Genomic DNA, 12,953 nt, shown 5'->3' with positions numbered 1-12,953 from the left:
CACAAAATGGAGGACTCATATTGCTTCTCACCCACAAAAAAGATTGCACATATATTTGATGATCTTTGTCATCAGAGGTATATGATGTATAGTTATAAAACTAAGAGGCAAGACAATGCCAAATACCCCTCAGAAGAAGAGGCCTCCCTCTTCCCAGTGTGTCCCAACACAAAGGGTCCATTCAGCTGAGGCTGGGGAGGCCCTCAACGTCCAACAAACACATCAGATCACCCCAACTAAACATGGCCCCTCCCCCATAACACAGAGCTAACTCACACGCGAGGAATGCAAACATTAGCATAAGTGGACTGCTATACACAGGATAGGCTATCCATATAGTAGTGGGAATGGGATGGCTATAGCTTATTATTTGACTGTCCATGGGCTATAGTCATCCACCATCATGGGTCCTTGGATCAGATGAGATCCAGGCCAGGTCCCAGTGTCCTAGATCCCACAGGAGGGCACGTCGCCAGGGCCATGGTGGAGCTGAGGAGGGGCCCGGGTGCCCAGGGAGGGGATGTACTCCTTGAGCACAGTAGGCGCCATGCGAGGGGAGGCCTCTAGCTGTTGCTGAAGGGGGGAGACAGATGCCCCTCTCCTTCTGGCTGGGGCAGTGCCGTCTGTGCAGTGGGAAGGAAGGCAGAGCAGGCGGCCCCCGCTTCCCCCCCGTGAGAGCTGGAGCACGCGGGCCCTCCTTGGCCCTCCCCGTCCCCGGCTGCACTGGCCAGCTTGTCCCGGGCTCAGGCCCTGCTGCGCTGGAGGCTGGAGCTGCTGCCTCCCCCTCGCCTGGCCTCCAGAGCCTGGCAACGAGCTGTCAGATCTGGGGATGCAGCCTGCGTCAGCCGGCCCCCGCCCCCACACGGACACACAGCAGGGAGGACACCGCCACGTTAGACACCCAGCTCCGGAGCCCCGCAGAGCCAGGATGGAAACACTCCACAGGACTGACGTGGGGGAGGAGAATGACTTTTCAGAGGTTTTCAAGAGGTTTGACGCAGTGAGATGTCTAGATGGTTAACTTTGAAAACGGGTACACTTTGTAATGAAAATGTATTTTGTATGATGCATCTTGCTGCCATTTGAGTCGTGATGACGAGGCCATCAAATGGACATAATAACATTCTTATTATGGATGACATTTTATGTTTTTGCATATCATTCAAATGAGTGCTGAACATAACGCTGGACTGTACTGCAAACCTACTATAGGAGTGTGAGGGACATTTTGAAATGCCACAAGACGAGCCGGTTAATAGGAGCAGCTAAGAAATTGAACATAATTCTTGTAGAGCCTTGGTATTATTTTAAAGTGGTTAAAAAACATTTCCCATAAATATGATAAATGATCAATTTTGTTACATTTTCCAGAGGAATTTGAATTTCCTTCAGGTGATAAAAGGTCATGACCCTGTTATAACAGCACTCTTGTGTAAGGCCAACCTGCAGCAGCAGTCAAGAGTGGCAGCCAAGATGTATTTTAAGATGTCAGAGCAAATGCCATGCGTATTAAACCACTTAAACAGGTTGTGTAATTTTGTAACTAATGCTTTCACCAACACAACACCTTACCTCGCCACTTCAAGAACCATGCTGTTTCAATCTGACACATTAGCCTATTAATTACACAATCCTCCTGACCTTAATCCAGCTCCAAAACCACCTTTGTCTTCACCCCCAACCCAGGCGCCTCAACCCCAACCCAGGCGCCTCAACCCCAACCCAGGCGCCTCAACCCCAACCCAGGCGCCTCAACCCCAACCCAGGCGCCTCAACCCCAACCCAGGCGCCTCAACCCCAACCCAGGGCACTGGGGAGGGGTGAGACAAGAGGTGAAAAGGGGGGGCGGGGGGGGGTTAAAGCTCAAACTGAAGAAAAAGGCGAACTCCTCCTCCGAAGAAGCTATCACAATGGGGGTCTGATTAAATTAGGGGCCCATCCAGCAGCCAAAGCAGCAAATCCAATAACTGCCCTACATTTACTGGCACACAACTTAATTAGGTTTTTAATACAGCTTAGCGCTGGGCTCTCCCCCTGCCCAGGCTGGCTGGCTGGATGACTGGCTGGCCAGTGCCCACTGCTGCCTGTGCTCTGCCCGCTGCTGGTTGGGTGGAGGGGCGGGTAGATGGATGGATGGCAGAGATGGCCGAGCTCAGGCCTCCCCGCTGACCTGGTGAAAGGACACCATCTGCTGGCTCCCAGGCTAACTGAAGACAGGACGGATGCACTGAGACACACACTCCCTAAAAGCAACGGCAAATTATCAATGTCTTTTTTCTTTTTAAATATTTTCTTTTTAAACTTTTTAAAGCTGATCTGCCAAATGTGCCTTGATTTACAAGCACCTTCCAATGTGTACACTTCCATCCATCCAGCCAAAATCTGATTATCGCTCTTATGGACACTTAATTACACACACACACACACACACACACACACACACACACACACACACACACACACACACACACACACACACACACACACACACACACACACACACACACACACACACACACACACACACACATACACACCTCTGCAACAGAGACCTGCCGTCGCCCACAGCTTGTGCCTAAGTTCCCAGGTGATGCTGTTTGTTTGTTTGTTTACAGGATGGAGGCTAGCGGTGGAACAGAGGAGACTCTTCAGGTTTGTATAACAAAGTGTGGAGCAGCACTGCTGTGTGGCCTACAGCGATGTTCCAGGGGGGAACCTAGTGTCTGTGTCTCTGTGTGTACTGAGGAACCTGCAGACGGCACACCGGCTCAGCTCGAGGAGCGGGGAGCGTACGTTAAGCCCAGTCTCACAGGCTGAGCCTGGCCCTGCTGTGGCCTGGGGATGTGTGGCTGGCTCTAGTTACACTGGGAGGCTCTAGTCTACTCTGTTCATTTACCCAGCTCTAGTCTACTCTGTTCTGTTCATTTACCCAGCTCTAGTCTACTCTGTTCTGTTCATTTACCCAGCTCTAGTCTACTCTGTTCATTTACCCAGCTCTAGTCTACTCTGTTCATTTACCCAGCTCTAGTCTACTCTGTTCATTTACCCAGCTCTAGTCTACTCTGTTCATTTACCCAGCTCTAGTCTACCTCCTGCTTGGCACAACCCAATATCACCTGAGAAGGAGGTGTGTTGGCTCTGCTTGTCCAACAGTTGGGAAAACACACACAGGTCCAGGAATTTACAAACCATTTTAATAAACAGTGGGGGGGGGGGGGGGGGGGGGGGCTAAGGCCGGTTTGGACAGCATTAATAAGAACACCACTCTTTCCCCATATCAGAGGAGTGTCCTGCAAACTTCTTTGGAACTGAATACTACAGTATAACATTAGGACCGTCCGACCAGTTAAACCTATAGAATACAACTTGGTGAGGATAGAAGTCTGAATTTGGCATCACTTTGCACTAACATAAGGGACATTATACGGTCACAGGAAAAAGCATATCTCCTTAGCAAGAGTCTGACCCATGTTCAATCTGTCATTATGCAATATTCATTTGAATGGGAGTAGATGAACCACCACTAACAACCCAGCCCAGATTGGGGATCATGGGGGATAGAGGGTGAGGAGAGGGGGTGAAGAATGAAGGCAGACTGCCTTGGCTTGCCTGGTTAAAACCATACCGCCAGGGGCAGCACGGCTACAGCTGCTCAGCACCCCACCTCACCCCCCTTAAAAAAAAACGTACCCACCCCAGCTCAGCCCGACGCACCCTGCCTAAGCCTAAACCTGGCATGGCACAGGGGTGGGTGGAGTGTATGCCCGGAGGCCATGATGAATATCATACCCCCAACCTGTTAGGAATAGACTGGCCCGTTGTTGATCATGGTACCCTTTATTAGTTTGATATCTTTAATCCATGTAATTCTTGGCATGATGAATAGCTCACGTAGACACCAGAAAGTGGATTTGCTGACACAGTCCTGGTCTCCAATAGAACACAAGCTAAACACAGCATCCAGTCTTCCTAAAACCTTACACCTTTTTCAGATACTCCCAATAAAAACACTGTCTGGTGGTAAAAATGAGCCAAAATTACCACAGTAATGTAACAACAAACTGTTACACAAAACAAAACTCCAAAATAACAAACTAAACCAATGAAAGTCATAGTTCTAAAAGAGCTAATGTTGCTGTTTTAGTTGGTTTTGTGGACGGTGTGACGCTGAGAGGTCTGTTGATGTGATGCTCTGGTTAGTAACACAGCACTCCAGCTTGCATGCCTCTGGGAAGCGGCCCGGCGTACAGCATCGGAGCTGTAAAGCCACCGTTTGACAATGCTATTTCAGCAGGCCGCCCAGCCTCAGCCCCAGGCTACACAGGCCAGCTGGGTGAGACAGAGGCAGAGCAAGGGATGGAAGGATGAAGAGAGAGAGGGAGCATCAGTGCCACCCAGAGGGAGAAAGGAGAACAACGAGCCCATACTGAAGAGTAAAAGGAACTCAGGCTGGAAGACTGTCCTGACATAGCCTCTGATGTGCTGATTCCATTCCTATGCAATGGATGTCTCATATTTTCACAAACGTGAACATTGTATGATTATTTCGATTAGGGAAAAACGTGAAAGATGAAAAAAAACACATGGCCTAAAACTGTCTTGCTGTACTGTACCCCCCCCATTCTGCTCACATATTAGTAAATGACTGAAATGGAGGTCAGATTAATCAAGTATAATAACCACTCCTCTAGGATCACAATAGCCAAATCATCCCCCCCCCCCCGCGCTTCTCTCTCTCTCTCACACAACCCCTTCTGCATCTTCCTTGCCTCTGCCAACTTCATTTGCAAATGAAAAGTTTGAGGAGCGTCTTCTTGTTTTGGGGAGATGGCAGCACATTGTGTTGGGGGGGAGAAGATGGGGTGGGGGGAGAAGAGGAGGGGTGGGTGGCAGAGAACCAGATGAAGCAGCCCTCGCCTGGGGGCCTTCGGTCTCCCCCAGCAGCGGCAAGGCTGTTCCCGGACCGCCGTCCACCGTTTGTTCTATTATCCAATCTCCTGGAGCCTTTTGCCCAACAGCTCCAACAACTGCCTGTACCTCTTCCACACATAACCCTCCATCCCTCTCTCTTCTACTCCAGACACGCACACCACCTTTCTTTATGGGGCCATATGGCTGACAGAAGCCAGTAGATTTAGCGACACATCTGCGTATACATTACTGCTCTCCTTAAAGGGCCATGATGCAAGACGCCAGTGTGTGTTTGTCAGAGTGTTGGTGATAATTGCTGAAGGAGCATGCTGGTAGGGGGTGAAGGGACGGTGTGGCACTTGGTGCAGACGGGCAGAAGTGCGGTTAAAACAACAACTGAAGCGACGGGGCAGAGCAGTGGTGTACACACAACATTTTAAAGTGTATTGGTGTACAACCTAAACCCTAAACAACTTTTCAATTCACTTATGTAGCTTGGTTTCTTGAAGAGAATTTCTATATACATGTCAATGTAATGATAAATCTGTTTAGAGTTTGATATATTACACACTGCACAGGTGAGAAAACTGTGTCAATAGGACTGGAGTGTGCTTGATTAAGCTACAGTTGTAACTCCCGGACTTAATTGCATTCCTGTTGAGGAAGAAAAAATCTGCCTGCTGCTGAATCTCTTCTATCATCCAACTAATTATTGCTTTCTATAGTCACTCAAACATTAGGAACAGATTACATGACGATACTGAAACAATTAAAACATGTCATTATATTATTTCATTACAAAGATGCTCACCAGGAACTTGTTTTTCTCTCTTGAAAGAATAATTCACAAATTGGCAATTTGATAACTGACTCCATACTGTGTAAACCTATCCAATTAAATAATCTATCTATTCATTGCATATATTTCAATTCAATTTGATTCAATCTATTGATTGAATAATTTGATTCATCTTCGACTACACATCACACAAATGCTTCAGAAACACGTTTTCCTTGTGCAATTTATAGGATACATCCACTGTCAGTTAAAGTACAAGTTTTACACTAAAATATTGCTTTACATGAGAGTCCTTGGATCATAAGATAGTTCTCCAGATGTCATTTTCCTAAATGACTAACTAAATGAAATTCTCTGAATAGATAATACCTACTCTAATAAAATGTTTTAGTTTTAATTCAATACGGTTAACCTTTTATCACAACAGTGTTTTAATTAGTTATTATTCTATTCTTGATTAATCACTTTGATTATGATATCATTTTCATCATAATTAAAAACAGAGCCTCAAATCAGGAGCTGTGTTTAAAATGTGCCTTGAATAAAATGACAAATCAAATATCAAACCACAATGCAACATGTTAGTTCCTGATACATTCTCTGAACAAAATGTTGTTATAGCCAGATAACTAGGCTGTGTTTCAAATCATTCAATTGTGTTCCTTACAATATATATCATGTTGCATGCTTTGTTTCTCGGACATCTCTCCCTAATCTCCGGGCAAAAAAAAACAGAAATACTATAATAAATAAATAAATGCAGGAGCGAAAACATTGTGTGCTAAAACCCCTCTGTAGCTTGGCATTCTCTCCCCAAATGTAAAAATAAATCAAGCTGATTTTCCAAATGTTTCATACGAGCCGCGCTGTTGCAGCTCTTCACAGCACAGATTGCGCTCAATGTAGAATATGTGAGAGCGGCAGAGCCTTGGTGATTTGCATGTTGGGTGAACCCATTTGCACCTGCTTGTTAACACGTACACCTTAACCCCCGTGTGCCAGGGCAGCATACCCGCTGTACCACCTATTCCCAGAGCACTGAACACACAGGAGAATCACCCTTAGCATAGTGCTGCTGGGATTAGTGAGGAAGGGAACTTGGCAAAACACCAGAATCTCAAACTAAATGCCTCAAATGTTCTCATAATTGTACGCAGCCACATCTCCACTTCTTCAACAACAGAGATCTTGTTTTACATTTGTGAGGTAGGTACATTAAAGATTAAACCAGGCTCCAGATTTCTCTAGATCCTTTCAATGCAATCACAACAGAGAAGAACTGCCATCACTGTAAATAAGTACCTATACGTCTTCGCAGTAAAAATGAAGCTCGCCTTTAAGGTTCAATTACAGTGCTCAAACAAGACATTCACCAAACATAACTGATGGTACAACTCAATTGGAAAGAAAAAATTACAAATTTTAAATTTCTCCACACCTATAGAAAACAGACCTCTATTCTCCCACAGTGTCTCCTGCGATGTGGGGATTCACAACGTGAACAACGTCACAGACCGTACAGCTGCGATTCTCTCAACTTCTTTTACCTATTGTTTTTCTTTCCGGCATGTTTTTGACAGTGGGTGTTAAACAATATGTAGTGTTACGTTGGGATTGGGGGTGGGGGGCGGGCGGGGGGGGATACAGGCTCCTAGAAGAATTCTCAGTGGAGCGCCGAAGCACGGCGCTGACGCCCACACACCCTCCACCCACGTGGCACTGCCAGGCTGTGTGCCAAGCGGCCCTGGGCTCAGCGCTGTGGGCTGTATAGTAAGTTCTGTACACCCTACCGAGTCAGGTGGGAAGAGGCCCCCGCAACACAACAGTCTTTAAAAAGACTACTGTAGACCAGATACTGTGCTACTGTACTGACCACTAGTGCATACACTGTATTGCATCTCTACCGACGGGATGTTAAGACTTCAAATTCTGTTCACTCTTCATCTTCTCCTTTCAACCTGTCCTTTAATCGCTACAGTACTCCAACATGAGAGCGATTGATCCTAGATCCTAGAAAATCAATTCGCACTTCATGGCTTAGCAATATTCCTTCCATAATACATATCAGCTATCCCTGTGCTTGTGTAGACCAGGGTGTGTGTGTTCTTGTGTGTGTGTGCTCTTGTGTGTGTGTGTTCTTGTGTGTGTGTGCTTGTGAGTTAATACCTGTTCTTCATGCGCTGGTGCATCCTCCCATGTTGTACACACTGCTCCTCCATCTCTGTACAGCGAGCTCTCAGCTTCCCAACACTCTCTTCCAGATGATCCTTCTCCAGGGAGAGCTGCTCCACCTCACTCCTGTCAACCACACATACAAATACATTTTTACAATTGTTGCTTTTAACGGCATTGAGTGTTCAGCTATCAGTCTCGCCAGAGATGTAATTTTGTTGCCAACCAGGGGTGCGTTCAGTTCGATTCAACATTTGCTACGTTGCGTGACAGTTTGTATTGAACGACACGTTTCCCCAAAACAGTGTGCACTGTTCTTCAATAGCATGTGAAGTACGTTTGCTGTAGGCTGTAGTGAAGCAGGTGGAGAACTTCAAGTTCCTCGGTGTCCACATCACTAAGGAATGAACATGGTCCACACACACCAACACAGTCGTGAAAAAGGCACGACAATTCCTCTTCCCCCTCAGGAAGCTGAAAAGCTTTGGCATGAGCCCTCAGATCATCAAAAAGTTCTACAGCTGCACCATTGAGAGCATCTTGACTTGGGTTGCAAAATTCCAGGGGCCGAGCTCTCTGCCATCCAGGATCTCTATACCATGCGGTGTACCAGGCGGTGTTAGAGAAAGGCCCTAAAAATAGTCAAAGACTCCTGCCAACCAAGTCATACACGGTTCTCTCTGCTACCGCACAGCAAGTGGTACCAGTGCACCATGTCTGGAACCAATAGGACCCTGAACAGCTTATACCCTCAAGCCATAAGACTGCTAAATAGTTAACCAAATAGCTACCTGGATTATCTGCATTGACCCCCCCTTGCACTCACTCGTTTGACTCATCGCATACACTGCTGCTACTGCTTATTATCTATCCTGTTGCCTATTCACTTTACCCCTACCTATATGTACATATCTACCTCAATTACCTCATACCCCTGCACATCGACTCAGTACTGGTACCCTGCGTATATAGCCAAGTTATCGTTACTCATTGTGTATTTATTCCTTGTGTTATTATCTTTCTATAACTGCTCTATTTTTTCTCTCTGCATTGTAGGGAAGGGCCCGTAAATAAGCCTTTCACTGTAAGTCTACAACTACGAAGCATGTGACAAATAACATTTGATTTGTACTGAACGCACACCAAGTGAATAAACGGTTTTACCACCATTTTGTTGCAGAGTTTCCAAAGCTTCCAAAAGGTGAATAGCCAGGTTGTTGAAACCTTAAGGATTCTCTCAAAAACAGCAACAACAGTGCTCCAACTCTGCCAAGTCTACCCCATTAGGTGATAGCGATCGCTCATTTCTCCAACTGTGTGATCCGAGAGAAGGCTGCTGCCATAGCTATGAATGACATTTAGCCAGTTGGTTATTCTTTGAAAGATAGGAGCCATTGACACACTGCATTCCAAGTAAGAAATGAGAGGAGAGAATGGGAGGAGCTGTAGTGTTAACGGACAGTTGAAGTCGGAAGTTGAAGTCGGAAGTTTACATACACTTAGGTTTAAGTCATTCAAATGTGGTTTTTCAACCACTCCACAAATGTATTGTTAACAAACTATAGTTTTGGCAATTCAGTTAGGACAACTACTCTGTGCATGACACAAGTAATTCTTCCAACAATTGTTTACAGACAGATTATTTCACTTATAATTCACTGTATCACAATTCCAGTGGGTCAGAAGTTTACATACACTAAGTTGACTGTGCCTTTAAACAGCTTGGAAAATGATGTCATGCCTTTAGAAGTTTCTGATAGGCTAATTTACATTATCTCTGTCAATTGGAGGTGTACCTGTTGATGTATTTCAAGGCCTTCCTTCAAACGTAGTGCCTCTTTACTTGACATCATGAGGAAATAAAATTAAAAAGACCTCACAAAAAAAATTGTAGACCTCCACAAGTCTGGTTCATCATTGGGAAAAATGTTCAAATGCCTGAAGGTAGCACATTCATCTGTACAAACAATAGTGCGCAAGTATAAACACCATAGGACCACGCAGCCGTCATATTGCTTAGGAAGGAGACGCGTTCTGTCTTCTAGAGATGAACGTACTTTGGTGAGAAAAGTGCAAATCAATCCCAGAACAACAGCAAAGGACCTTGTAAAGAAGCTGGAGGAAACAGGTACAAAAGTATCTATATCCACAGTAAAACGAGTCCTATATCGACATAACCTGAAAGGCCGCTCAGCAAGGAAGAAGCCACTGCTCCAAAACCGCCATAAAAAAGCCAGACTACGGTTTGCACTGCACATAGGGACAAAGATTGTACTTTTTGGAGAAATGTCCTCTGGTCTGATGAAACAAAAATAGAACTGTTTGGCCATAATGACCATCGTTATGTTTGGAGGAAAAAGGGGGAGGCTTGCAAGCCGAAGAACACCATCCCAACTGTGAAGCACGGGGGTGGCAGCATCATGATGTGGGGGTGCTTTGCTGCAGGAGGGATTGGTGCACTTCACAAAATAGATGGCATCATGAGGGCGGAAAATTATGTGGATATATTGAAGCAACATCTCAAGGCATCAGTCAGGAAGTTAAAGCTTGGTCGCAAATGGGTCTTCCAAATGGACAATGACCCAAGCATACTTCCAAAGTTGTGGCAAAATGGCTTAAGGACAACAAAGTCAAGGTATTGGAGTGGCCATTACAAAGCCCTGACTTCAATCCTATAGAAAATTTGTGGGCAGAACTGAAAAAGCATGTGCGAGCAAGGAGGCCTACAAACCTGACTCAGTTACACCAGCTCTGTCAGGAGAAATGGGCCAAAATTCACCCAACTTATTGTGGGAAGCTTCTGGAAGGCTACCCGAAACATTAAACAATTTAAAGGCAATGCTACCAAATACTGAGTGTATGTAAACTTCCGACCCACTGGGAGTGTGATGGAAAAAATAAAAGAAGAAATAAATAATTCTCTATTATTCTGACATTTCACATTCTTAAAATAAAGTGGTGATCCTAACTGACCTAAAACAGGGATTTCTTACTAGGATTAAATGTCAGGAATTGTGAAAAACTGAGTTTAAATGTATTTGGCTAAGGTGTATGTAAACTTCAGACTTCAACTGTATGTACAGCAGTGGTTCTCAAACCTGGTCCTGGGGACCCAAAAACAGGTGCACATTTTAGTTTCTGCCTTAGCACTAACACCTGATTCAAATCATCAAAGCTTGATGATGAGTTGACCATTAGAAATTAGCTGTGTAATGCTATTGCAAAAAACGAAATGTGCACCCCTTTGGGTCCCCAGGACCAGGATTGAGAACCACTGATGTACAGCACTGTGGCAATCGAGACTTCCAGATAAGGAGCTCCATCCTTTACCCAAGTTGAGGTCTACTCATCCCACATTTGAGGAGCCCAAATTGGCCAGCAGGCTATTGGCCTCCCCTCTTCCTCTTCTTCTCTCAACAGGCTGCACTGGGCTGTGGAGGAGGAGGAGGCCTTTGCCTTGTTTACTGTTGGGTGTAGTGGTGCAGAAGAACGCAGTGCATTCATCTGGCTAGCAGGCCGGCAGCGCTTTAGCTGGCACATTGAGCATGAGGCATCGGGAGCTGAAACAGCCTGCAGACACACAACAAAAGGCCACCGCAGTGCAACACTGAATGAGGGCTACGCAGCGGATGTAGTGGTTTTACAATTGTGTGTATGTGTGTTTAGGAGAGAGAGAAAGCGAGAGCATTTAAACGTTGGTTTACAAGCTGTTGTCCTCTGTGTTAGCATTACTGAGTATGTATCTGTGTGTATGGGTGTATTCTCTTCTCAGATGAGAGTGTGTCGTCCTGTATATGAGGTTGGTAGGACCTATGCAGGTTGGGCGGTCTGGCTGTGGCAGATTGGGGGCTGTGATGTGACTAATGTGCTTTACACTGTTTTAACAGCTGACTGGCCCAAAGGCCTGAGGTGACAAACGTGTGTGTGTGTGTGTGTGTGTGTGTGTGTGTGTGTGTGTGTGTGTGTGTGTGTGTGTGTGTGTGTGTGTGTGTGTGTGTGTGTGTGTGTGTGTGTGTCTGTGGACAGACTGGCGTGGCCCACTGCAAAATGACAGCAGCTCTGATACAGCACAGTGTCGTGACAACATTGCAAAGGAACAGTGCCACGAAGAACAGATTTCACAATCTGGAGGTATGCGCAATGGTTCTTCTCATCCAATGTCATATCTGACATTATGGTCAAAGACAACAACGGTCAAGGTCTTTCGCCGGCAATGCAATTCCAGGTTCCATCAAGCACTGAAGTCAGGCAGTGAAAATATGTCATGCTTTGAATTGTTTTTTTGTTTTTTAACTGCTGGTTATCATGACCGCATTAAAAAAGTCTGACAGTGACATAAATAGTATTAAATAAGTGATAAACGTGTGTGAAGAGGACTGGCCACTTTTCAGAGCCTGGTCCCTCTAGGTTTTTTCCTTGGTTCCTGCCTTTCTAAGTTTTTCCTAGCCACTGTGCTTCTGCATTGCTTGTTTTTGGGGGTTTGAGGCTGGGTAGCTGTAAAGCACTCTGTGACAACTGCTGATGTAAAAAAGGCTTTGATTGACTGATAAATGTCCAGTGTGGGTGTGTTACCTGCTAGTCTCTGTCAGCGTCTCCAGCTTGGTCCCCAGACTGAGACATTCATCCTTCAGTTTCCCTATCAGGGCATTCTGGGAGCTGAGGAGGGCCTCCAACTCACCCACTGCAAGGGAACATGGGATAGCAGGGTCAGTGACCACAGTCATGAGACATACTGTACATTCACTCAACATCAAATTTCTTGCATCCTGGACAGGTACCGGAAAAAGATGGTGAATTACATACAGTATGTTTATTTGTGCCTAAATTCATGCAATGAATGAAGTATAGTATCTTTGTGCAGATTCACCATGCAATAAAGTTGTTTAAAGTAAGGATTGTATTGTAAATAGAATTGTTTGAAACTCTTTCTGTTTGCTAGGTTTTTAACCTTGTCATGTAAAATAAATAAAAATAATGACATGTTTTATTGTCACATACACCACACACAGTAGGTGCAGTGAAATGTGTTGTTCTACAGTGCCCATAGACTGACTCACGACTCTTTTGGAAC

General features: G+C 45.4%; 1 protein-coding gene across 2 annotated transcripts in view; it reads right to left on the bottom strand.

The window, feature by feature from the left end:
* Nucleotides 1–12,953, bottom strand: part of sdccag8 (SHH signaling and ciliogenesis regulator sdccag8) — a 65,285-nt gene that overhangs the window by 15,556 nt on the left and 36,776 nt on the right. For both annotated transcript variants that reach the window (XR_008755299.1, XM_055890028.1), the window contains exons 15-16: nt 12,455–12,563; nt 7,877–8,008 (exon numbers count right to left, since the gene is read on the bottom strand). Coding sequence is in view for 1 of the 2 variants with exons in the window: in XM_055890028.1 (XP_055746003.1) it covers nt 7,877–8,008; nt 12,455–12,563 (241 nt within the window). In the remaining variant the exon portion in view is untranslated. The remainder of the gene's footprint in view (nt 1–7,876; nt 8,009–12,454; nt 12,564–12,953) is intronic.

This window comes from Salvelinus fontinalis, chromosome 30, assembly GCF_029448725.1.
Source record: "Salvelinus fontinalis isolate EN_2023a chromosome 30, ASM2944872v1, whole genome shotgun sequence".
NCBI lineage: Eukaryota > Metazoa > Chordata > Actinopteri > Salmoniformes > Salmonidae > Salvelinus > Salvelinus fontinalis.
The sequence above is the reverse complement of the archived record's forward strand: the minus strand, read 5'-3'. Positions and strand labels throughout refer to the sequence as shown.